Source organism: Belonocnema kinseyi, chromosome 10, assembly GCF_010883055.1.
Source record: "Belonocnema kinseyi isolate 2016_QV_RU_SX_M_011 chromosome 10, B_treatae_v1, whole genome shotgun sequence".
In the NCBI taxonomy this organism is placed as follows: Eukaryota; Metazoa; Arthropoda; class Insecta; order Hymenoptera; family Cynipidae; genus Belonocnema; species Belonocnema kinseyi.
The window spans coordinates 42,335,878-42,359,087 of record NC_046666.1 but is presented as its reverse complement, the minus strand read 5'-3'; the positions used below and the strand labels follow the sequence as shown (position 1 = coordinate 42,359,087).

At 26.1% G+C, this 23,210-nt stretch overlaps 1 protein-coding gene across 4 annotated transcripts in view; it reads right to left on the bottom strand.

Annotated features, from left to right (window-relative positions):
- The window catches only part of LOC117182318 (furin-like protease 2), a 731,195-nt gene that overhangs the window by 43,242 nt on the left and 664,743 nt on the right, over positions 1–23,210 (bottom strand). For 2 of the 4 annotated variants that reach the window (XM_033375470.1, XM_033375468.1), the window contains exons 8-9: positions 20,417–20,633; positions 10,567–11,014 (exon numbers count right to left, since the gene is read on the bottom strand). In XM_033375470.1, the coding sequence (XP_033231361.1) occupies positions 10,567–11,014; positions 20,417–20,633 (665 nt within the window). The remainder of the gene's footprint in view (positions 1–10,566; positions 11,015–20,416; positions 20,634–23,210) is intronic. The other 2 variants (XM_033375471.1, XM_033375472.1) reach the window with 2 other exon arrangements.

The following is a 23,210-nucleotide window of genomic DNA, read 5'->3' as shown; positions in this document are numbered from 1 at the left end:
GAGTATGCTAAAATCCCTTGAAATTCAGGGTGACCGTTTTGATCAAAGAAAAAATTCCCGGGTTTTTCCCGGTCAATGAAACTTGAAAAATCGAATGTTACATCTAAAAATTGTTCCCATTGAAGTAATAAAAACTGAACTGTAAATGAAAGCACTCAAAGTTAAACTATTAAATTTAAAATTTTTTAAACTAAAGTTTGAAGATGAAGAATCAATCAATGAATTTAAAAATGTTCAAATTTATACCATTATAAGACATTTTAAACTCTAATTCCATCTCGGAATTGATTAAAAATTCCCTGTTTAAATAGGAAATTTTAATTCTTTTAGAAAAATCCCTTGTTTTTAACCCAGAATTTTTATTCTTTTCGAAAATTCTCCATTTCAACTAATTGCAAGAATTATAATTTTTCTGTAAAATTCCTTTTTCAAATTCATAATTTTAATTTGTTTCAAAAATATCCCGTTTAAACTTAGGATTCGAATTTATTCTTTTAAAAAATTCCCTGTTCCAGCTCGGAATTTATTTGAATTTTTAAATTCCCTGTTCCAAGAAAATTTATACTTCTTTTGGATAAATACCAATTTCAACTCAGAATTGTTAGAAATTAAAAAATTTACTTCAACTCAGAATTAAAAGTCTTTGGAAAAAGTTCCTGTCCCAATTCAGAATTTTTATTCTCTTCGAAAATTTCCAATACTTCCAGTTCCAACAATAAATTTGTAAAAAATTGAAAATTCCCTGTTCAAATTAAAAGTTGCATTATTTTTATTTGAAATAGTTTTAAAATCCTTAAATGCTTCGAAACTTTATTCGAAAATATTGAAACATTTACATGTTGTCTTACACTTTTTCAAAGTAATTTTTTGTTGTAATTCTGCCAAATTAAAGAAATTTTATTAAAATCTTCCACATTTTTTAAAACAATTTTGTCAATCTTTTTACATCTTTTTAAGCACTGCATTAAAATTAATTTATTAAAATAAACAATGATTTTCAATTTTCCTAGGATATGGTATTTCTTCTTCTGAAGCTTATCAAAATTCTTAAAAAGCTTATGAATTCTTTGTTCTAAAATCTGATCAAATCTATATTTTGTTTTATATTAGGCCTTAGGCTATTTGCACACTAATTTTGTGTAGGAATATTTGAATTTTTTTCGGTATATATAGACAATTTCTTTACATTATTTGAAAATATTTTTAATTTTTAAGTAATTTAGAATTTTTTTAAATCTTCTAAATATCTCTTCAACTTGCTCAAATTTTTTTCTAAGAATAATAGATCTTCAATTGTTATTTATACATTCAAATTAACAATTTATCTTACAAATTAAATTTGGTTAAATAGAATAATCAAAATTTTTAATTTCAAAGTTTAGTTTTGAATATTTAATTTATAGTTACTGATTTTAAACTAACAATTTAAACAAATAAAAATCTTAAATGGAAAATTTTTAAAGCGAAAGATTTTCGAATTACGCATTCTAAACTGAATGATATCATGATTGGAAACGATAAAAATTAAACTAATTATTTAAGAAATGGTCATAATCAAAGTTGGAAGAATATTTTTTCTAAAAATTTATTAAATTCCCGGTCAAAAAATAAATTCACGGTCATTTCCCGGTTTTTCCCGGTCTCATAAGATTCCCGGTTTCCCGTTCCAGCGGCCATCCTGAAATTCTTTGAAATTCTTTAAGATCATCAAAAATCCAGTGCGATAATTTAAGTTCTTTAAAAAATCTTTTAATATTCGATCTAAAAAGATCTCATTATCATTTTTTGAAGGGTTTGGAACTACTTTGGAATTTATTGAAATCCTCTTAAGACGATTAAAATATCTTGAAATTCCATGAAATTTTTGATAATCTCATTTAATTTCTTGAAATCTTACGAAATCGCTGGGAAAGGTTTTACAACAAATTTAATTCAATTTAAATATGATTTTTTACCCAAATTGTTGAATTACCCGCTCAAAAGATCAATTTTTAATAAAAAATGATTTTCTACAAAGAAAACAATGAATTTTCAATAAAATAGTCGAATTTTTAGTAAAATAGTTACATTTCGAACTGAAGAGATGAATTTTTAACTAATATTATGAATCTTCAGCCAAAAAAAAATGAATTTGAAAACAAGTTGAATCCTTAATTAACAAATATTAATTTTCAAATCTGTAGCTTTGAATCAGTTAAAATATTTACCAATTTGAATCAGTAATTGAATTCTAGCTATGAATCAGTTATTTTATTGATAAGTTAGTAAGATTGATTTATCACCAAAACAACTCATTTATATCTCGAATTCAGTCGCTAAATTATATTAGATTATTAGTCAAAAATGTAACAGATTTAAATTTGTAGACAACGAAACAGTTGCATTTTTTACTAAAAAATGTAATTTATACCAAATCAAATCAATATGAATAAATATGAATTTTTACCAAAAAAAAATAATTTTTAACCCAATAGTTGAATTTTTTCAATAAAATAGATGAATAATCAACCAAAAATAATGAATTTTCAACTCAACAGATGAGTTTTTGAAACGGATAAACTCTTAGATTTTAATCTGAAAATATAAATTTCGAAGTAAAGAGTTGAATTTTCTACCACAATAGTTGAATATTGTTCCCAAAAATACGAATTTTCTACTAATAATTGAACTTTTAACCAAATAGCACAACTGTCAACCAAGTATTCATCTTTCTACCAGGTAGTTAAAATTTACAACAATGAAAGATAAATTCTCAGCAAAAAATTTAATATACTTCAAGCAAAAAAGATTTTTTTTTTTAATTAAAAGCAGTTGTATTCAATTAAAAAATACAAATTTGCAAAAAAAAAAGTTGAATCCCCAACCTAAATAGATTAATTAAGCAGTTGCATTTTTTTAAACCAAGAGATGAATTTTTAAACCAAAAAAGAAAACTCTATACAAAACAGTTGTATTTCTAACAAAGAAATTTTTTTTTTAAATGGAATAGTTGAACTTTCAATAAAAAAGATAGATATTCAACAAAAAAATGAATTTTTTACAAAACAGTTCCACTGTCAACCAAGCGGTTGAATTTTCAACAAAATAATTAATTTTTCAACCTAAAAAGATCAATTTTGTACCAAAAATATAACAGTAGACTTTTCTATTAAACAGAATTAACTTTAAACCAAAAAAAGAAGATATTTCAACCTAAATGAAATAATTGATTTTTTAAACTGAAGACATTAACTTTTTACAAAAAATGGAATATTTACATTTCCATTTATACAAAGTAACGAACATTCCAATTAAATAGAAGAATTTTCTAGATAACAGTTAAATTTTTCACCTGAAAATAATAATTTTGAAGACAAAAGTTAATTTTTAACCTGATAATTGAATTTCCCATTAAATGGTTTAAGTTTTAGTCAACAAATAAATTTAAAAAAAATGAATTTTCAACCAAAAATGTAATTGTTGTTTTTCTACCATAAAATAATTAAATTTAAAAACATAAACAGTTGAGTTTAACCATTAAAGAAGAATTTTCAACAACAGATTTGGATCGTCAACGAAAACAAAATAATTTTCAAGGAAACAGTTGCATTGTTTAAAAAAAATATAATAGTAGACTCTTCAATTAAAAATAATTAACTTTCAACCAAAAATAGGGTTTTTTTTACCAAAAAATAATTTTCCAACATATAATTCACAGCGCAGAAATAGCTCAAAATGAGAAAATTATACATATTAAAACAGAATTAGAAGTTTGCATTGAATACTCAGTAAAACATTTTTAATCTTTTTTTATTTTCTCGTTTTAATATTTAAAATGTTTCTTTTCGCAAAAATTTCAAGAAAAATTACTACTCTATGGTTATTCACGCATGCAGTTTTCAGAAAAAAAAACAGTTTTCTACTCCTGGTGCAAATCTAGAGTCTGTAAAATTTTTTCAACCAGAAATTTTCATGAATCTTGAGTGCATTTTCTGAACAATGGAATTAATCGAGAAGTGCACTCTGGAAAATAACGTCATTAGGAAATGGCATCAGGCGTGCTTTGTGAAAGTCGGCGAACTAAGAGCCAAGAAGACGTTCGCAGTTACGGTGCCAAGCTAGGTTTATAATAACTCGCGCGGGAACCTTTAGGATTTTGCCTTTTATTTTTATTATTTCCTGTATCGGTCCAGGAAGAAGCCAAAATAGTTTGGCTCCATTGGTTCCAACGATAATGTAAGAAACGAGTTCTTTCTGATCGACACGATTAACTCATGACATGGACACTCCAACCAGGGGGAGAAAAAGCATCTGCGATGTCCAGGAATATTTTCTGGGAAGCTGCTCAAGTAGCAAGAAGAATGAAAAATGCTGAAATTTTTTGTCCTGGGTCGAATCCTCTGCTTCTATTTATTATTTCTTTGAAAAGATGAGTTATGATCTACGAATTATTTTAGGGTTTATTAGTCCTTGATGTATTTCCATTCTCGAATATATATTACAAAAATAATAAAAAAAAATTGTAAATGAATCCAGATTTTAATAAATAACTCATTTAAAACTGAAATATCAATTGTTTAATTCAGTTTCGTGAAAGTAAAATTTTTCAATTTGGTCAAAAGTGCTCAAAAATAGTGTAGTTTTTAAACGATAACATTTTTTTAAATTGTAAATACATAGGTCGTTCAAAATACATTCTCAACGAATAAAAAAGCTCGAGAAAACATGATATATTTGCTAATAATAAATATTTATTGAATGTAAATGTAAATTTTCTAATAAGCAGACTACATTTTTTGTGAATTTATTTCGGGGTCATACAAAAAATACGTAAGACGATTTGGGTGACTGTTTTTTTTTTTTATAATTTAACAGAATAATTAAAATTTTGCAATAAAATTTTTAATAGCTGACAGTTTAATGAAGAACAGATTTTTATTTTAAATAAAAAACAGTTGAATTGGACCAAACAGAACGAATTATCAACAAAATAGTTGGATTCTCAACCAAAACATTTATTTTTAACCAAAAAGTTGCATTTTTAACAAAAACAGGACAAATTTCTATCCAAAGAGATTAATTTTCATTTAAAAATGACAAATACTCAAGAAGAGCGGAAATTTTAACCAAGAAAGATTTTTTACTCAATAAAGAAAAAAATTTAATCTAAATTGTTGCATTACGCAGCCAAAAAAAGACGAGCATTCAACAAAACAGTGAAATTTTTAACCGAAAAGATTAATTTTCTACAAAAAAAGAATTTTTGACAAATCACATAAATTTTCAACAAAATAATTGATTTTTTAAAACTGAAAAATAAACTTTTAAGGAAAAATGGAATAGTTAAATTTCCACTGAAACAAACATTTCAATTAAATAAACGAATTTTCTACATAACGGTCAAATTTTTCACCGGAAAATATGAATTTTCAAGACAACAGTTAATTTTTAACCTGATAATTGAATTTCCCATTAAATGGTTAAAGTTTTAGTTAAAAAATAAATTTTCAAAACAAAAAAAAAAGAATTTTCTACCAAAAATGTAATTGCTGTTTTTCTAATAAAAAATATTTTAATTTATGACTATAAACAGTTGAGTTTAACCAATAAGGCCGAATTTTCAAGAACAGATTTGAATCGTCAACTAAAACACATTAATTTTCTACTAAACATAAAACATCTTCAACAAAAGAATAAATTCTCATTAAAAAAAATTTAATTTCAATTAAAAACGAAACAAATTTAAAAAAAAAGAAAATCATTTTTGATAAATTAATTCAACTTTCAATCAAACAGTTAAATTTTTTACCAGATTGTTAAATTTGCAAACTGAAAATACAAAGTTTCTACAAGACAGTTAAACTTCCAACAAAAAAGTTGATTTACAATTTAAACGGATTAGTTTTCATCCAGAAAGTTATTTCTAAGAAGAAATACGAAATTCCTATGAAAAGAAATTAATTTTTGAACCAACAAAACAATTGCTTAACCAAATAGTTACTTTTTTAATTTTAAAATTCTTTACACAAGTCCAAAATGTTTATTCAAACTGCTGAATTTTCAAGCCAAAACACGAATTTTCTAATATAAAAAAATGTATTTTAAATTCCATAATAACAAATTTTTAAATTTTAAGGGTGCTACCAATTTCTGAGTCCCCAGAAACAGTTGAAAATCGTGGAAATTGCTTGAAAAAATGTAAGGTATTCCTTAAAGTTCTCTAGAAATTCGATAAAATCTCTTGAAATCGTAAAAATCAATTTAAATAGTTTGAAATCATTTAAAATTCCCTGGATCTAAGTTAAATTAAAATTATTCATTAAATTTCTATAAAAAAACAGTTTAATATGATTTTATTTTATAATTTTAAAACATAAAGTATCAAAGAATCCATAACAGAAAATTTCTGAATATTAAGAGATCTACTATTTTTTGAAAAATTTCTTGAAATCTTAAAAATCTATTAAAATAAGTCGAAATCATTTGAAATTCCATGAATTTAAAGTAAATTAAAAGTATACATTAAACGGCAAACAAAATTTAATTCATTCCCTAAGGTTTTCTAGAAGTTCATTAAAACCTCTTAAAATCCATTGAAATCAACGGAAATCGTAAAAATCTATCAAACATGTAGAAATCATTGGAAATATCATGAATATAAATTCAATAAATTTTTTTTTTAAATCCATAACAAACCTTTGCAAATCGTAGAAATTATTTAAAATTCCATGAATACAAATTAAATTCTAACTTTTCATTAAATTGCTCTAAAAAACCGTTCGAAACGGGTTAAATAATGTAAGAAACAATTAATTGTAGATAGTAAATCTTCAAAAAAATTCTTAATTTCGCAAATTAATATTTCCGTGGATAAATATTATTAGTCACATAATGTTAAATTAAAAAAATATTTGTTAAACATTGCATTAAAAATGGTTAACATTTGAAAAAACTGCATTTAGCATTGAGAATGCAGAAATTATTGAATATAAAACGAACTAGAAATGACCTAATATTGCAAAATAAAAATTATTTAATTAAAAATGACGTTGACTTGAAATTTTCTAAGCACTAAAGAAGTAAGAGAAGAAGCTTTTTTTTACACTTTGAGCAACTTTTATATTAATTAAATGGTTCATATTAATTTTTAAATAATAATGTTGCTCTTCACAAAAAGCATTTCGATGTTATTTCATTTCAAAAGTTAAATCGTTATCATCCATTTTCAAAGAAAGATAGAAATAAACGGAAACGAATGGAAAATTGAACGTGAATAAATGATTTTGCTAAATGGAAGCGAAGAGATTGAAAAGACCAAAAGAATTTGTGGGAGGACGAGGTTTTATTTGATTGAAATTTTATATGCAAATGCAAAAGATAACTGAAATGTAATCAAAAAAAGGTAAACGTACTAGAAATTCAAAAACAGGTTAAACCGAATACTTAAAAATTAAATTTAAACTTTAAAGATTTTTTTTTTAATTTTAAGTTAAATAATTAAAAAACAGAAAGAGTTAAAAACTTTTCAATGGAAAATTATTTAATTTATCTTTATTAATTTATAATTGTTTTTATTTATTTTGAAATTCGATGAAAAACATTAACATAACGAAACATTGTTCAAAATTGCAAATTTAACTTCAAGTTTAATGATTTTTGTTTTAAATAACAAATATCAGATGAAAAACGTTAACATAACCTCAAATTGTTGAAAAAAATTAATTTTTGGAACATATATATTAATATTTGCATTGAACATTTTTTAATCTTCTTTGAAATCTAGTGATTTTTCACTAAAAATATTGATTATTTTATTATATTTCTTATTTATTTATTATTTTATTATTATTATATTTAATATGATTATTTTAAACAAAAATTATTGGTTTTAAATCTAATTATTCTTGTTTAAAAATAGCAATTTAAGGTGAAAACCACCAACCTAACCTAAATCTGTTTGAAAAATGTAAATATTATAATTATTTTTATAATTATTAGAAATATAATCGTATTTAAAAAAAAGGAAAAAAGAGGGCCTTCCACGATTCGTCCTGAAACCGGGATGAGGACGAGTCGTGTATCAGCTATAATTCCTGGAATGGGGATGGGGATGTAAAATGTAATTTATAACAAAATAAAATGGCAATTATTGACATATTTTTTAAGCCAGTCAGTTTCCTTTTTCTGATTAAGAGTGGCCGTTTTAATTAAAGAAAAAAATGTCAGGTCATTTCCCACTTTTTTCCCCGTTCGCAAACATTTTTCCCGGGTAATTAAATTTAAAAAAGCGAACTCTAAAGTCAAGCATTTTCCGTTTGAAGTAATAAAAACGGAGCTGCAAATTTAAACACTCAAAGCAAAACTCTTGAATTTTAAACGATTAAAGCTGAAGTTAAACAATTTTTTTTTTTAATTAAAAATATTGTATTCAAATGTTCAATAACTTTCACGTGTAAAATGGAAGGTACTACCGCTTTTCAACTCAACATTTTAAAATTAAATGCAGTTGAAATTTCAAGTAGAATTTTTTAACTATGACAAATTATAGAGTTTAACGATTCAGTTTCAATTTCCAAAATATAAATCCAAGTTATAAATATTTAGAAACATAGAAAATTGAACGATTACATTTTTTTATAAACTGAACACTTCTTAAATTGAAAGTTATATTATTTTTATTGGGAATAGTTTTAAAATCCTTAACATGCTTCAATATTTTATTTCAAAATCTTTAAACATTTAGATGTTGTTTTACATTTTTTCAATTTTTAATTTTGTTTTTAATTTTTTGAGAACTTCTAAACATCTTTTAAAATGATTCAAACTTTTCCTAAAATTTGTTTTAAAACACCTGCTACATTAAAAAATTTCTTTAAAATCTCCCACATTCATTTTTGATAATTTTGTAATTCTTTCTAAATCTTTTTAAATGTTCTCTTAAAGTTAAATTTTCAAAATAAAAAATAATTTTCAATTTTCCTAGGAAATGTTTTTTATCCATCTGAAGCTTTTCAAAATTGTTTATAGATAATAATTCAACAATTTGACTTACGAACTAAATTTTATTAAATAGAACAAATAAAATTATAACTTTCAAAGTTTAGTTTATTTTTATTTCTGAATATTTAATTTATAATTACTGATTTTAACTGAACATTCCGATATTTCTAAATATTAAATTATTGTTCTTTCTCTTAATTCAAAAATTTCAAATTGAAAGGTTTTAAACTAATAAGACTTTCCAATCGAATTTTTTTTAATTTTAACGTTAAAATCTGGAGATTCTAAAATTATGAACGATTTCGAACCGCCTTGAAAAACCAATTATTATTAACTTTTTAAATCTTAAAGCACAATTCAATTTTTTTAATCATTAATTTATATTGACAGTGGATCAACAAGACTATTTTTTCTTAAATAAAAAATCTTGTATTTTAAACGCTTCTAATTTGTAATTGTTTAATCATTTAAAACTGCATTTTAAACTTTTTTAAGTCAAAATTTACGCTTGAAAATTAAAAATATATAATGGAAAATTTTAATTTAAAAGGTTTTCGGATTATGCATTCTAAACTGAATGATATCATAATTAAAAAAAAAAAACAACAACAACAATTTAAGTAATCATTTCGAAAAAACGGTTGAAACCAAAGTTGGACAGATTTTATTTCTAAAAATTAAAAAAATTCCCTGTCAAAAAGTAAATTCACTGTCATTTTCCGGTCTCCTAAATTCCCGATTTTTCCAGTCCAGCGTCCACCCTGGATTATCGGACTAGCAGCTTCTTTTAATTCTTAAAAATATAATCGTAACTTAAAAAAGAAGAAAGCGAGAAAATGAGCAGTCCACGTCTCATCCTGAAACCGGTCTGAGGACGAGTCGTGTATCAGTTATAATCCGTAGAACAGGGGAGTAAAATGTAAATCATAAAAAAATAAAATTCCAGTTAATAAATTATTTGCCAAGTCAGTAAGTTTTCTTTTTCTGATTGTCTGATTAGCAATTTCTTTTAATTCTTAAAAATATAATAGCGGTTGTAGGAAAAAAGGGGGAAGGGGTGATAAAATGGACAGTCCACGACTCGTCCTGAAACAGGTAAGAGAATAAGTCATGGATCGCCCAAGATTCTTAGAAAAGGAAAGTAAAGGGAGAAATGGGCAGTCCACGACTCATCCTGAAACCATTCCAAGGAAAATTCGTGTATCAGCTATAATCCCTAGAACAGGGAAGTAAAAAGTAAATCATAAGAAAATAATATTTCAGTTATTAAATTATTTGGGTTTTCTTTTTCTGATTGTCTGATTAGCAATTTCTTGCAATTCTTGAAAAATAATAACGGCTTTAAAAAAGAAAGGGGGAGAGGTAAAAAATTGGACAGTCCACGACTCGTCCTGAAACAGGTTGGAGAGTGAGTCATGGATCGCTCAAGATTCCTGGTATAGAAAAGGAAAGTAAAGGGGGAAATGGGCAGTCCACGACTCGTCCTGAAACCGTTCCGAGGACGAGTCGTGTATCAGCTATAATCCCTAGAATAGGAAAGTAAAATGTAAATAATTATAAAAATAAAAATTGCAGTTTTTGACTTACTTATCAAGCCGGTAAGTTTTGCAAGCGACGCATTGGGTAGGACCTTCTCCATAGCAGCCTTGGGCGTCGCACTGAGGATCACAGTGGTGAAGTTGGATCCTTTTGGTAGGGTCATAGGATCCGTCTAAAGGCGAGAGGTCACCCGGCAGCCGATTGGTCAAAAGCGAACCGGATGATCCATCCAAAGTAGCCACTGATGCCTCCAAGTTGGAAGCGGCGCCAACGTAAGGAGCCTGGTAGCCCTGAAAGGAGGAGGGAGCAAAGAAGTCGGGGTGGCGGAAATTGTCCACAGAAGTGAGCGGGCGATGTTGATCAAACGAAATTGGATAATGAACAGAGGAAGAAAACGCTTGAAAAGGCGTTTGTACCGGGTTATATTGGCGCGTGCGGATCCTGATGGGGTTCGTCGCGGTACCGTAAAAGATCAGCTGCCACTTCTTCAGAATTCCTGTAACATCCACGAGAAAAAAGCCGGTTACTTTTTTTAGGAGGAGCAGCCGGGAACAAGAGATTATTACTCTATGAGACGTGAGTTAGTCACTTCCAAGGTTCAAAGTGAGGGGAAAATAACTTTTTACAATGAGATCCAACGGATGCGGATGACTCAGGTGGATTACCATATAGAAAGTTATTCTGGATTACATCAAATTATGGTGGATTACTCCATGAATTTTCAACAAAAGAAAATTACTTAGGTATCTAATTTTGTTTAATTTGTAACAAAATGTATGATTTTTTAACCACATAGTTTCATTTTCAAACAGAAAAATGAATTATGAACCAATAAGATTGATTTTCCAACTTTAAATACAAATTTTCAAATATAAAATATAAATTATCAACTAGATAGTTGAATTTTTAATTAGATAAAATACATTTTTAAACAAAAGTGGAATAGTTAAATTTTCAGTAAAAAAATAATTTTTAATCAAAAGAGAAGGAATAACATTTCAACCAAAAATGACGAATTTAAAAAAAAAAGCTGAATCCTCAAGGACAAAGACCAATTTTCAACAAAAAGTTGATTTTGCAACCAAAAAGGATACTTTTGAACAATTTTTTTATTAATTTTAAAAAATTCTGATTAATTTTCAATGAAATAGTTGAAATTTTAAAATTCTTTTTTTGGCCTAAAGTCTTTTCGAACGGTTAAATCATCAATTCAATTTTTGGTTGAAGAATAACCTTGTTCGTTTCAAAATTCTGCTACTTGATTGAAAACTCATATATTTTATTAAAAATCTGACTTTTAACGTAGAAAATTAATCTTCTTGGTAGAAAATTCTTTTTTTTTTTGGTTCGAAATTCGCTTCTTTTTGTTAAAAATAATATTTTTTAACTGAAAATTTAACGATTCAAATTTTAAAAAAACGTATATTTTTGAACAAAATAGTTACATTATCAACCAAATAGATGAATTTTAACTGATATGATAAATCTTATACAAAGAAGTGACTTTTTAATAACATTGTTAAATAATATTTCAATCAAAAAAGACGAATTTTTAACAAAAAAGTTGATTTTTCAACCAAAAAGGATACTTTTGAAAATCTTTTTATTAATTTTCAACAATTTAGATTAATTTTCAACGAAATAGTTGAAATTTCCGAAATTATTTTTTTGTCTACAAGTCTTTTCGAACGGTAAAATTATCGATTTAAGTTTTGGTTGAAGAATAATCTTTTTTGTTTCAACATTCTGCTATTTGGTTAAAAACTCATGTATTTTGTTGAAAATCCGACTTTTAACGTAGAAAATTAATCTTCTTGGTAGAAAATTCTTTTTTTTTTGGTTCGAAATTCGCTTCTTTTTGTTAAAAATAATTTTTTTTAAGTGAAAATTTAACGATTGAAATTTTTAAAAAACGTATATTTTTGAACAAAATAGTTACATTATCAACCAAATAGATGAATTTTAACTGATATGATAAATCTTATACAAAAAAATGACTTTTTAATAACATTGTTAAATAATATTTCAATCAAAAAAGTCGAATTTTTAACAAAAAAGTTGATTTTTCAACCAAAAAGGATACTTTTGAACAAATTTTTATTAATTTTAAACAATTTAGATTAATTTTCAACGAAATAGTTGAAATTTCCGAAATTCCTTTTTTGTCTACAAGTCTTTTTGAACGGTAAAATTATCACTCAATTTTATAAAATATCAATTTTCAACTAGATAGTAAATTTTTTAACTAGATAAGATAAATGTTACAACAAAAATTGAGTAGTTAAATTTTCAGTGGAAAATTAATTCTCCATCAAAAGAGAACCAGTTTTCGAATAAAGAATTAAATTTTTAGCTAAAGAGATGAATTTTCAACTAAAATTATGAATCTTCAACTGTAATATTTAAAGTTTCACTTAGAAAAAAAATTTTTGAACAAAATATTTACATTATCAACCAAATGGATGAATTTTAAGTAATATGATGAATCTTATACTACGAAATGACTTTTTAATAAAATTTTTGAATAATATTTCGAACAAAAAAGACGAATTTTTAACAAAATAGTTGAATCCTCAACGAAAAAGACCAATTTTCAACAAAAAAGTTGAATTGCAACCAAAAGGGATACTTTTGAACAAATTTTTAATAATTTTAAACAGTTTAGATCAATTTTCAATGAAATAGTTGAAATTTCCAAAATTCTTTTTTTGGCTAAAAGTCTTTTCGATCGGTAAAATTATCGATTCCATTTTTGGTTGAAGAATAACCGTTTTTATTTCAAAATTCTGCTATTTGGTTGAAAATTCATGTATTATATTTGATTGAAAATCTTACTTTTAACGTAGAAAATTAATCTTCTTAATAGAAAAAATCATTTTTTTGGTTCAAACTTCGCTTATTTTTGTTAAAAAATAATTTGTTTTAACTGAGAATTTAACGATTCAAATTTTGGAAGAAAAATCATATTTTTTAGTTGAAAAATCGTTTTTTTTTTTTTTGGTTTGAAAATTCATCTCTTTTGGTATAAATTTGATATGTTATGGATAAAAATTTGTCATCCGCTTCATAAAAATTAATCGGCTTTCGTTGAAAATTTTCATGTTTTGTGGAAAACTTGTTCTTTCTTTGGTTGACAATTTTTTTTAACCTGATTATTTAACTACTCAATTTTGCGTTGAAAAACGATCCTTTTTAATTCAAAATTCAACTATTTGGTTAAAAATTTTAATTTTGAAAATTCAACTTCTTTCGTTCAAAATTTATATTTCTCGTTGTTGAAAAATAATTTATTCTATTAAAAATTTAAATATTCAATTTTTTTATGAAAAATAACCTTTTTTAATTCAAAACTCAAATATTTGCTTGAAAATTCATGGAATTTATTAAAAATCAGTTTCTTTTTTTTATAAATCTTTTGGTTGAAAATGTATCTCTTTTAGTTAAAACTCAACTTTTTGTTTAAAAGTTGAACTACTGTTTCAAAAATTAATTTTTCTTAACCTGATTATTTAACTATTCAATTTTTTGTTGTAAAACGATCCTTTTTAATTCAAAATTCAACTATTTGGTTAAAATTTTGACTTCTTTGGTACTAAATTAATCTCATTATAAGAAAATTTTTTTTGTTCAAAATGTATATTTTTTTTTGTTGAAAATTAACTTTTTTTGAACAGATAATTTATCTATTCCAGTTTTGGTAGAGAGCAGAATTTTTTTAGTCGAAAATTTACTATGTTGTTGAATTTGTTCTTTTTTTGTTGAAACTTAAGTTTTTCAACTGAAAATACAAATAGTCGAATTTTGGTTGTAAAATAATCTTTTTTGGTTGCAACTTCATGTATTTTCATGGAAAACTTGACTTTTTTGTTAGAAAATTTATTTCCTCATTTGAAAGTGCACATTTTTAATGAAAACTGTATGCACTAAAAGCATTTTAAATTAAATTTAATACAGTACCCACAGAAATTTTATTTAAACGAATTTACTTCCCTATTTTCATGAAAATTGTCCGTATTTCCCTCGATTTTGGACCATTTGGACATGTTAACCCTCTCAGTCTAGACTGGGTCTATTATACCCAGACGATATTTTCAGCTCGCTATATAGTGGTTTCAGTTGCGTGAAAATATCTTTAGTAATATGTCGAATTCATCTAAGTTTAGAGTATTCATTTTTGTAAGACTTTTAGCAATAATTTAAAAATAGAAAAATGCCGATGCGTTAATTAGAACCAAAGATTTTGAAGTATAGGCTGAGAGGGTTAAATTTTTAATCGGTTAAACACATAAATGATTAAAATTGTTTTAATCGTTTAACCGGTGAAATGCAGGGCTCTATTTCAAATGCACCAAGTTGAAAATCATAAAACTGGAAATGAGGAATAACGTTAATTGCTTTTTGCAGAAGCAGTTGCTGTTTAGTTATTTACTTCATTTATTTACATAATGGGAACTGCACTTTGGGAAATATTTACACGTATAAAATGCGGTTAGAGCCGTAAGCTGAATAGGTAATGCAGGTTGGCACAGGTGGGGTAAAAGCGATTATACATTTTGTGCTAGTGGAGTCATGTATTGTCCCGTGAGATACGACTGATTAGTAAAATGAGAATCAACAGTGGAACCGTTTGCACTATTTACAATCAGGTTTAGTATTTACAATGAAAATTTACAATTACTCTGCTGACTTATTACATACCCTTGATACGGAAAAATTCAACCTTGTTCCTTTCGCATTCGAGTTCAAATGCTATTTAGTATTCACGTCATGGATTAAATTAACCTTTAGAGGTTTTTCAATTGCTTTCCTTTAATTACTTAATCCGATCATTTTTTTTCACAAACAAAAAAAAATGGAAATTCATGACTTACTAGAAATTTTATTTTTAAAATTGTGGGAAAAGTTTTTGAAAGCTGCAATGGATGGAAATAAAAAAATGGATTAAGATCGAGGGGTTGACTACTTGAATTTTTAACGTATAAAATACCTCAAGATTTTTAATATTTTATTAGATTTCGAGTGTTTTATAAGGATTTCAAAGGATTTCAAAGAATTTTCGAAAGAATTCAATCATTTCGCGAAGATTTCGAAAAATTTCTATGTTTTAAAAAGATTACATAAAGGATATTAATAATTTAAAAAATAGTTTAAGAATTTCAAAAATATTTTAAACAGTTCCAAATCTTGAAAAGATTTTATGGGACTTTAAAGAATTTAAAAGTATTTCAAGGGTCTTGAAGGGATTTTAAAGAATTTTAAGGATTTTTTTAGAACGCCTCAGTAAATATTATATAATTTTTTTAATATTAATATAATTTAGCATTATTTAAATATATTATTTATAAATAAACATTACACAATTTAAATAATTTCAAGGGATTTAAAAGGATTTCGAGAAAATTCACGAAAATCTTTTGTGACTTTTAAGAGACTTCAGCAGATTTCGAAAATTAATTCAAATTAATTAAAAAATTAATTAAAAAAAAATTTTAATAGTTCTTCAGGATTTCAAACAAATTAGTAAGATTTAAAGTTTTCATTGGGGTTTCAAAGGGCTTTCAGGTATTTGATTGGATTTTGAAGAATTTCATAAAAATTAAAATGTTTCATGGAATTTAAAATAATTACCAAGAATTTTATAACTAGGATGTAAAAGTTATTCCGGATTCAGAAGATTTTCCAGGGATTTCAAAGGATTGTAAAGGACTTAGGAGGGACGACTGAAAAATCCCGAAAAATAAAATTCTCGACACTGTGAAATACCGACAAAGAAAATATTCAAAATCGAAAATTCCCTAAATTATAAAATTGCTGAAATATACAAATGTAGAATTGGAAAATTAAAAAAATATATATATATAATTTTCGAAAAGTTTATAATATTACCGAATTTAAAAATTCTGGAGAATTTCCGAAACTAGAAAATTCTCCAGTTTAAACAATTAAAAATTTTTTTAATCGATATTATTTATTTATTAAAAATGCAAGAATGAAATATTAGACGAAAGAAATTTTTATTTCAATATTCAATGTTATTTAAATTTAAAACAACATTAATGGGCATTTTTTAAATTTCCATAGTAGTTTTTAGAAATTATTATTTTATTAATAAAAATCTTGTTCTTGCATTGTTTTTTTGAATTAAGAATTTTTTTAGTTATTACAATTTTTAATTTAAGAAATAATTTTAAAAAATATATATTGAATACCTGAAAATGTATTTTGATCAAAATATTTTATTACTGTATTTTAATGAATATGATTTTTTTTATTTATTAATTTAAATTTGATAATTTTCTAGAATCGAGATTCTTACCGTGAAGGGAATTTTTAAATTCGTTAATATTATAATTTTTTCGGGAAAATTTATTATTCCAGAATTCGTCAAGTCGGGCTTTTTCAGAAATATACGCAATATTATGCCAGGTGTTACAAGTCAAATTTTTCAAGGAACCTGTATTATCATCAGATAATAACAGAATTTCTTAACGTCCTTGCAGACTAGATGCAGCTATGTTTTTACAGACTGGATGAAACTATGTCTTTACAGGCTAGATAGAGCTACGATTTAAACTTTTTTTAAATGAAATTTTTCCTGAAAACAAATCTTCTTAAAATTATTGAATTTTGTAATTCATAGTTCCATCTAGTCTGTAAAGACGCTAAGAAATTCTATTATTCTCTGATGATAATACAGATTCCTTGCTAAATTTGACATGTAATCAGCTGGCATAATAATGTATGTATCTCTGAAAAAGAATTTTTCTTTCAATCTCTCTACTAGCTGAGATCTTTTTTCAGAAAAAATTTAATTTAAACAAAAATTTTAATTCATAGCTTCATCTAGTCTGTAAATACATTAAGAATTTCTATTATTCTCTGACGATAATACACATTTCTTGAAGAATTTTATTAAACCTTGACTCAGGCCTCACAGTCCTTATGGAATAAATTATAGGGACCAAAGGGTACTTTTTGACCGTTGTGTCACGCTCATAGGGTCCTTTTTTCGCGCTCAAAGGGTAAAGGATTCGGGATAAATTCAAAAGGTTTCAGAAAAATTCAAGTTACCTTGCAAAGAATTCAAAAGAATTGAAAAAATGTTAGCAAATAAAAAAAACCATTGATTTCCGTAAAACTGAAATTAATTTTAGAGGAATTTAAGATAAAAGAGAATAATTCTTTAAAATTAATAAAAATTTAAGGTGAATTAAAAATAAATCAAATGCGTGAGAAATTATTTGAAAATATGACAACAATTTTAAGAATCGACAAAAATTTTCATCAATTACAATACAAATTTAATGAATGTAATTTTTAACCAAAGAGTTAAATTTCAAAGCAGTAATTTTGTTTTCGGCCTTAAAGATGAATTTTTAACTAAAATAATAAATATTTAACTGGAATCCTTTAATTTTTAATCAAAAAGAAAATTTTTTATACAAGAAGATTAACTTACAGAAAAGTATAATTTTCTGCCAAATAAAATCTATTTTTTAACAAAATATGTTGATTTTTAACAAATTAGTTTAAATTTTCAATTAAAACACAAAACAAATTTTCATTCAAATTGTTAAATTTTGAAACATAAAGATTCATTTTCTACAAAAGAAGGCGAATTTTTCTCAAAGTATATAAATATTCAAACTAATAGTTTAATTTATAAATAAATAATTTCAATACTTAACCATATATAGTTGAATTTTCATCCAAAAAAGATACATTTTCAACTAAAAATAAAATAGTTTGATTTTCCGATATAAATCTCATTCTTAATACACATAAAACGGATTTTCAGCAAAAAGGTCAAATTTTCTAATGGAATAATTGATTTTTAGTTTAAAAAATGGATTTTCAACAAAGTAGTTACATTTTCAACCAAGAGATGAGTTTTTAATTAAAATTATGAATCTTTAATTAAAAAATGCATTTTTAACAAAAGAGTTTAATCAAGTGAATTGAAAACGTTTTAAAAAAATGGAAAAATAAGTTGAGTTGGGTAGAATTGAGTGAATTTAGAAGAATTCAGAACAATTTAAAAAGATTGAGGATAAATTAATAGAAATTCAGGGTGAATTTGAAATTAATTGCAAACAATATCAGAAAACCTATTCAAATCTTCAAAATCCTACGAAATCCCTCATGTCTTATGAAAATTTTTTTGAAATTCAATATAATATTGAAATCCCTTGAAATTATTAAAACCCTTAGAAATTCCTCGACATTATTCAAATGCCTTGAAAATGACTTGGAATTTTTTTAAATATACTAAAATCTTTCCGTCCTTAAAATCTCTTCAAACTATTGAAATAAATAAAAAATTTCTGCGAATCTTTTTAAATTTCCTGGAATATTTAAAATCTTTTAATATTTTATAAATCCCTTGAAACTTTAGAAAGCCCTAGAAAACGCCTGAGAATTTTTTACAATACCAACAAATATTTCAAATCCTTTTAAATCCCATTAAATTAATGAAATCAATAAAAAATTTCGTATTCTTTTAAAATAATCAAAATTATTTAAAATCCTTTAAACTCATTTAAAAAATGTTTAATCTCTGAAAAATGCCAAGAATAAATTGATAAAAGTTCAGGGCGAATTCCAAATTTTTAAAACTCTACAAAATACCTCACTTCTCATGAATAAATTCTTTAAAATCCATTAAAATATCATAAAATCCCGTGCAATTCTATGATGATGAAATCATGAATAATGCCATAAAATAAATTGAGTGTTTTAAAATCCCTTAAAATCATTGATATCCTCGGAAATGAGATAAAATACCGTGAAATCTTTTTAAATCTTTTAAAATCTCATGCGTCCTGTAAAATGCGTTCTATATCTTCAGAAATTCTAAAAAATTCTTTATCCTGAAATATTTCAGAAGCTTTAAAATCCCTTAAGAAGAATTAAATTAATAAAAAATGTTCTTGGGTTCTTTTAAAATTCCTTAAAATACTTCAAAATAAAAGCTCCTGATAATGCTTCAAAAGTTTTAAAAATACCCTAAAATCTTAAAAATTTCTTCCAATTATTGAAATCTTGAAAAAATTTCAGAATATTCATAAACGCCCTGAAATATTTCAAAGAATTCAAAAATTTGTATAGACCTGAAATGAATAGTAATTAACCCACACATTAATTTATTGAATTAAAAATTAAAATTAATTGAATATATTCTTACAAGAATGCTCTGATTTTTGCTATTTTTGTTAAGTGTCTGACTCACGGTAAAGTGTATCGTGGGTGTTCTACACCCCGGCGTATTTAATCATGTATCGTTTAACCCCTATTGAATATTTTGTCACAATAAAATTATCCGATATAGTTTAAGGTATCTTTTATAAGGTAGAGTTGATTATATAGACATTTATTTATTTTAAGTTTGTTAAAAAAAATATTGAAAAAAGTGAAAAACTGGGGTTTTTACTTAAAAATTCATAACTCACGCAATTTTAATTATTTTAACCTGAAAATATGTGATTATACTTTTCAAATAGTGTACTTTAATAAAAAAAATTGCAACATGGGTGCTTTCAAAAAAGATATTTATTTGCACCCCACGATTTTTTACCTTCACTTTCAGTAGCTGCTGCTAGCAGACAACACTTGACGCAGTATGCTAAAACGACTTTACTTAGTGAGTGTACCCAACTAAAGCTAGATGGCGACATTTACTCAATTAAAAAAAAATTAAATATGGTTTATAAGAGTTTAAACATTTTTTGGGTCTCTAACACCCACAATGCACTTTAAGGGTTAACTGAATATAGGATAAAGTAGGAGATATAGGGACCTGTCTGTGAGGTCTGTGAAATTTGAATTGAAGATAAAATTCTAAGAGTCGAAAACCCCTCGATCAGGAATAAAAATAAGAATAAATTAGTAATGAGCTTGCCTGGAGAGTTGACGTGTCGATTTCCGGCGTTGATGACTTGTAAAGTCCAACGCCCGTCGGCCTTCTCTCCCCAGAAGTGGACACTCAGGAAGGGCCAGTCGTCGAAGTTGGAGCTGAGGACGTCACGAGGTCGCTCGAAAAGCAGCGTCGAAGTAGTTCCCATCGGTGAGGTCAGCAGGAGCTTAAGATTGCCTCGCGGGAAAAATCTCAGGGAGACCTGCAAAAGGTAGAAATTTCTCTCCTTTTCTCTCCTCTCATCAGACACGTCCGTCTTGGCTGATTACCTCTATCTGCTCTCGTTAAAGCCCGTCATGTAACAACTTCGGTTAAACCCGATTTGACCTTTACCTACATCTATCCTCATTTTACAAGGCCGTATCGTGTCACAGCTCATTACTTCCCAACGTCGCTTTTATATCGTGTCCGACAAGCCTGATTCATTGTACGACTTCACGTGTCTGCTACTTTTTTTCTGTCAGGTTTGTGTCAAGAAGTCAGGTTCGTTCAAAAATAAGAAGAGTTCAACAATTCAGGGTGGCCGTTTTAATCAAAGAAATAAAATGCCCGGTCATTTCCCGGTTCGCAAACATTTTTCACGGTCAATGAAATTTAAAAAATGGAACAGTCAATATAAAAAGTGTTCCATTCGAAGTAAAATTGAACTCAGGGTGGCTGTTTTTGTCATAGAAAAAAGTTCCTGGTCATTTCCCGGATTTTTACCGATTCTCATACATTTTTCACGGTCAACTAAATTTAAGAAATCAAACACTAAATCTAATTGTTCATCCATTTTTTAAAAATATTTTTAAATAGAATACTTAAAATTTTAATTTTCAAAGTTTAGGTGTTTTGTTCCGATTTGAGTATTTCAATTATAATTATTAACTTTAAATGCACAGTCATATATTTCTAAATATTATGTAACTGTTCATTTTTTTTAATTGAAAATTTTTTTATTAAATGTAGTTCTTAGAATTAAACTTCTATCAATTGTAGAGTTCAAACATTCAGTTCCAAAAATATAAAGCCACGTTATAATTATAAATGCTCTTAATTGAAGAATTAATCACTGAATTTAAAAATATTCAAAAATATACGATTTTAAGCAATTTTAAATTCTAATTCCAGGTCAGAATTTGTTAAAAATTGAAAATTCCCATTTAAATACGGAATTTTAATTCTTTTCAAAAAATTTCCTGTTTAAATCCAGAGTTTTAATTCTTTTCGAAAAATTTTCCATTTCAACTAATTGTAAGAATTAGAAATTTTTGGGAAAATTCCCTGTTCCAATCCATAATTTAATTTTTTCGAAAATATCTCGTTTTAACACTGAACAATTATTTTGCTGGAAAAATTCAATTTTTCATTGAGAATTGCTATTCTCCTGTATAAATTCCAGTTTAAACTCAGAATTGGTGAAAAATTAAAAATTCCTGGTTCAAGTCCGGAATTTAATACTTTTCGAAAATTTTCCGTTTCCAAAAAGAATTCGAATTTTTGTAAAATTAAGGATTCCAATTCATAATTTTAATTTTTCTCGAAAATTTCCCGTTTCAACTTAGAATTGGAACTCATTCTAATAAAAAATGCCCTGTTCCAATTCGAAATTTATTTAAATTTTTACATTCCCTGTTCCAAAAAGAATTATAATTCTTTTGGATAAATGTCCTGTTCCATTTCAAAATTTTGTTACTTTTCGAAAATTTTCAGTGCTAACTCGGAATTTGTTAAAATTTAAAATTCCCGATTATTATTCTGAATAAATTCTTGTTCAAACTATAAATTTGTAAAAGATTGAAAAATCTCTGTTTGAATTATGTTAATTTATTTTAATTTTAAATAGTTTAAAAGTCCTTAATATGCTTCGAAATTCTATTTCAAGGTCTTGAAACATCTACATGTTGTTTCGAAGTTTTTAAAATTAAAAAATATGATAAAAGTTTTTCACAACTTCTAAATATCTGTTAAAATTACTCGAATTTCAAGTAATTAAAAAAAATCATTTTCAATTTTCCTAGCAATCTTAGAAAATGATATTATTAAAAAGCTTCTAAAGGGGGAGGGTCGCTAAGGCCGGTTTTTGGCCTAATTTATTTTTGGACCAAAAAATCTGTAAAAATCATGGTAGTATCTTATAAGTATCCCGAGTCGATTGCACGCTAAGCGGACTACCCTCCACCCTCCAGCCACCACACCCCCCTACAAATATAGGAAACACCACTACCCACCAACTATATTTTCGAGAGATTTGACACTCTTAAACATGTATTCTGAGGTTAGCTCGGGTTTACTATGGTTTTCGGGGTCGCCGAATACAAATCTGGCGTCCTTTGACTTTTATCGCGTCAGGTTCAAGGTCATTGGAAGGTCAAATCGAGAGAAAACGGTAAAAAAATCCAAAAAAATACGTTATAGGTTTTTGGAGTCGCTAATTACGAATCTGGCATCCGTTGAACTCTATCGCTTTAGATTTAAGGTCATTTGAAGGTCACTTGAAGGTCAAATCGAGAAAAAACGGTAAAAAAATTTTAAAAAAATATGTTATAGGTTTTTGGGGTCGCTGATTACGAACCTGGTGTCCGCTGACCTTTATCGCATAATCAGCGACCCCAAAAACCTATAAAATATTTTTTAAAAATTTTTTTACCGTTTTTTCTCGATTTGACCTTCAACTGACCTTCAAATGACCTTTAACCTGAAGCGATAGAGATCAACGGATGCCAGATTCGTAATTAGCGACTCCAAAAACCTATAACGTATTTTTTTGGATTTTTTTACCGTTTTCTCTCGATTT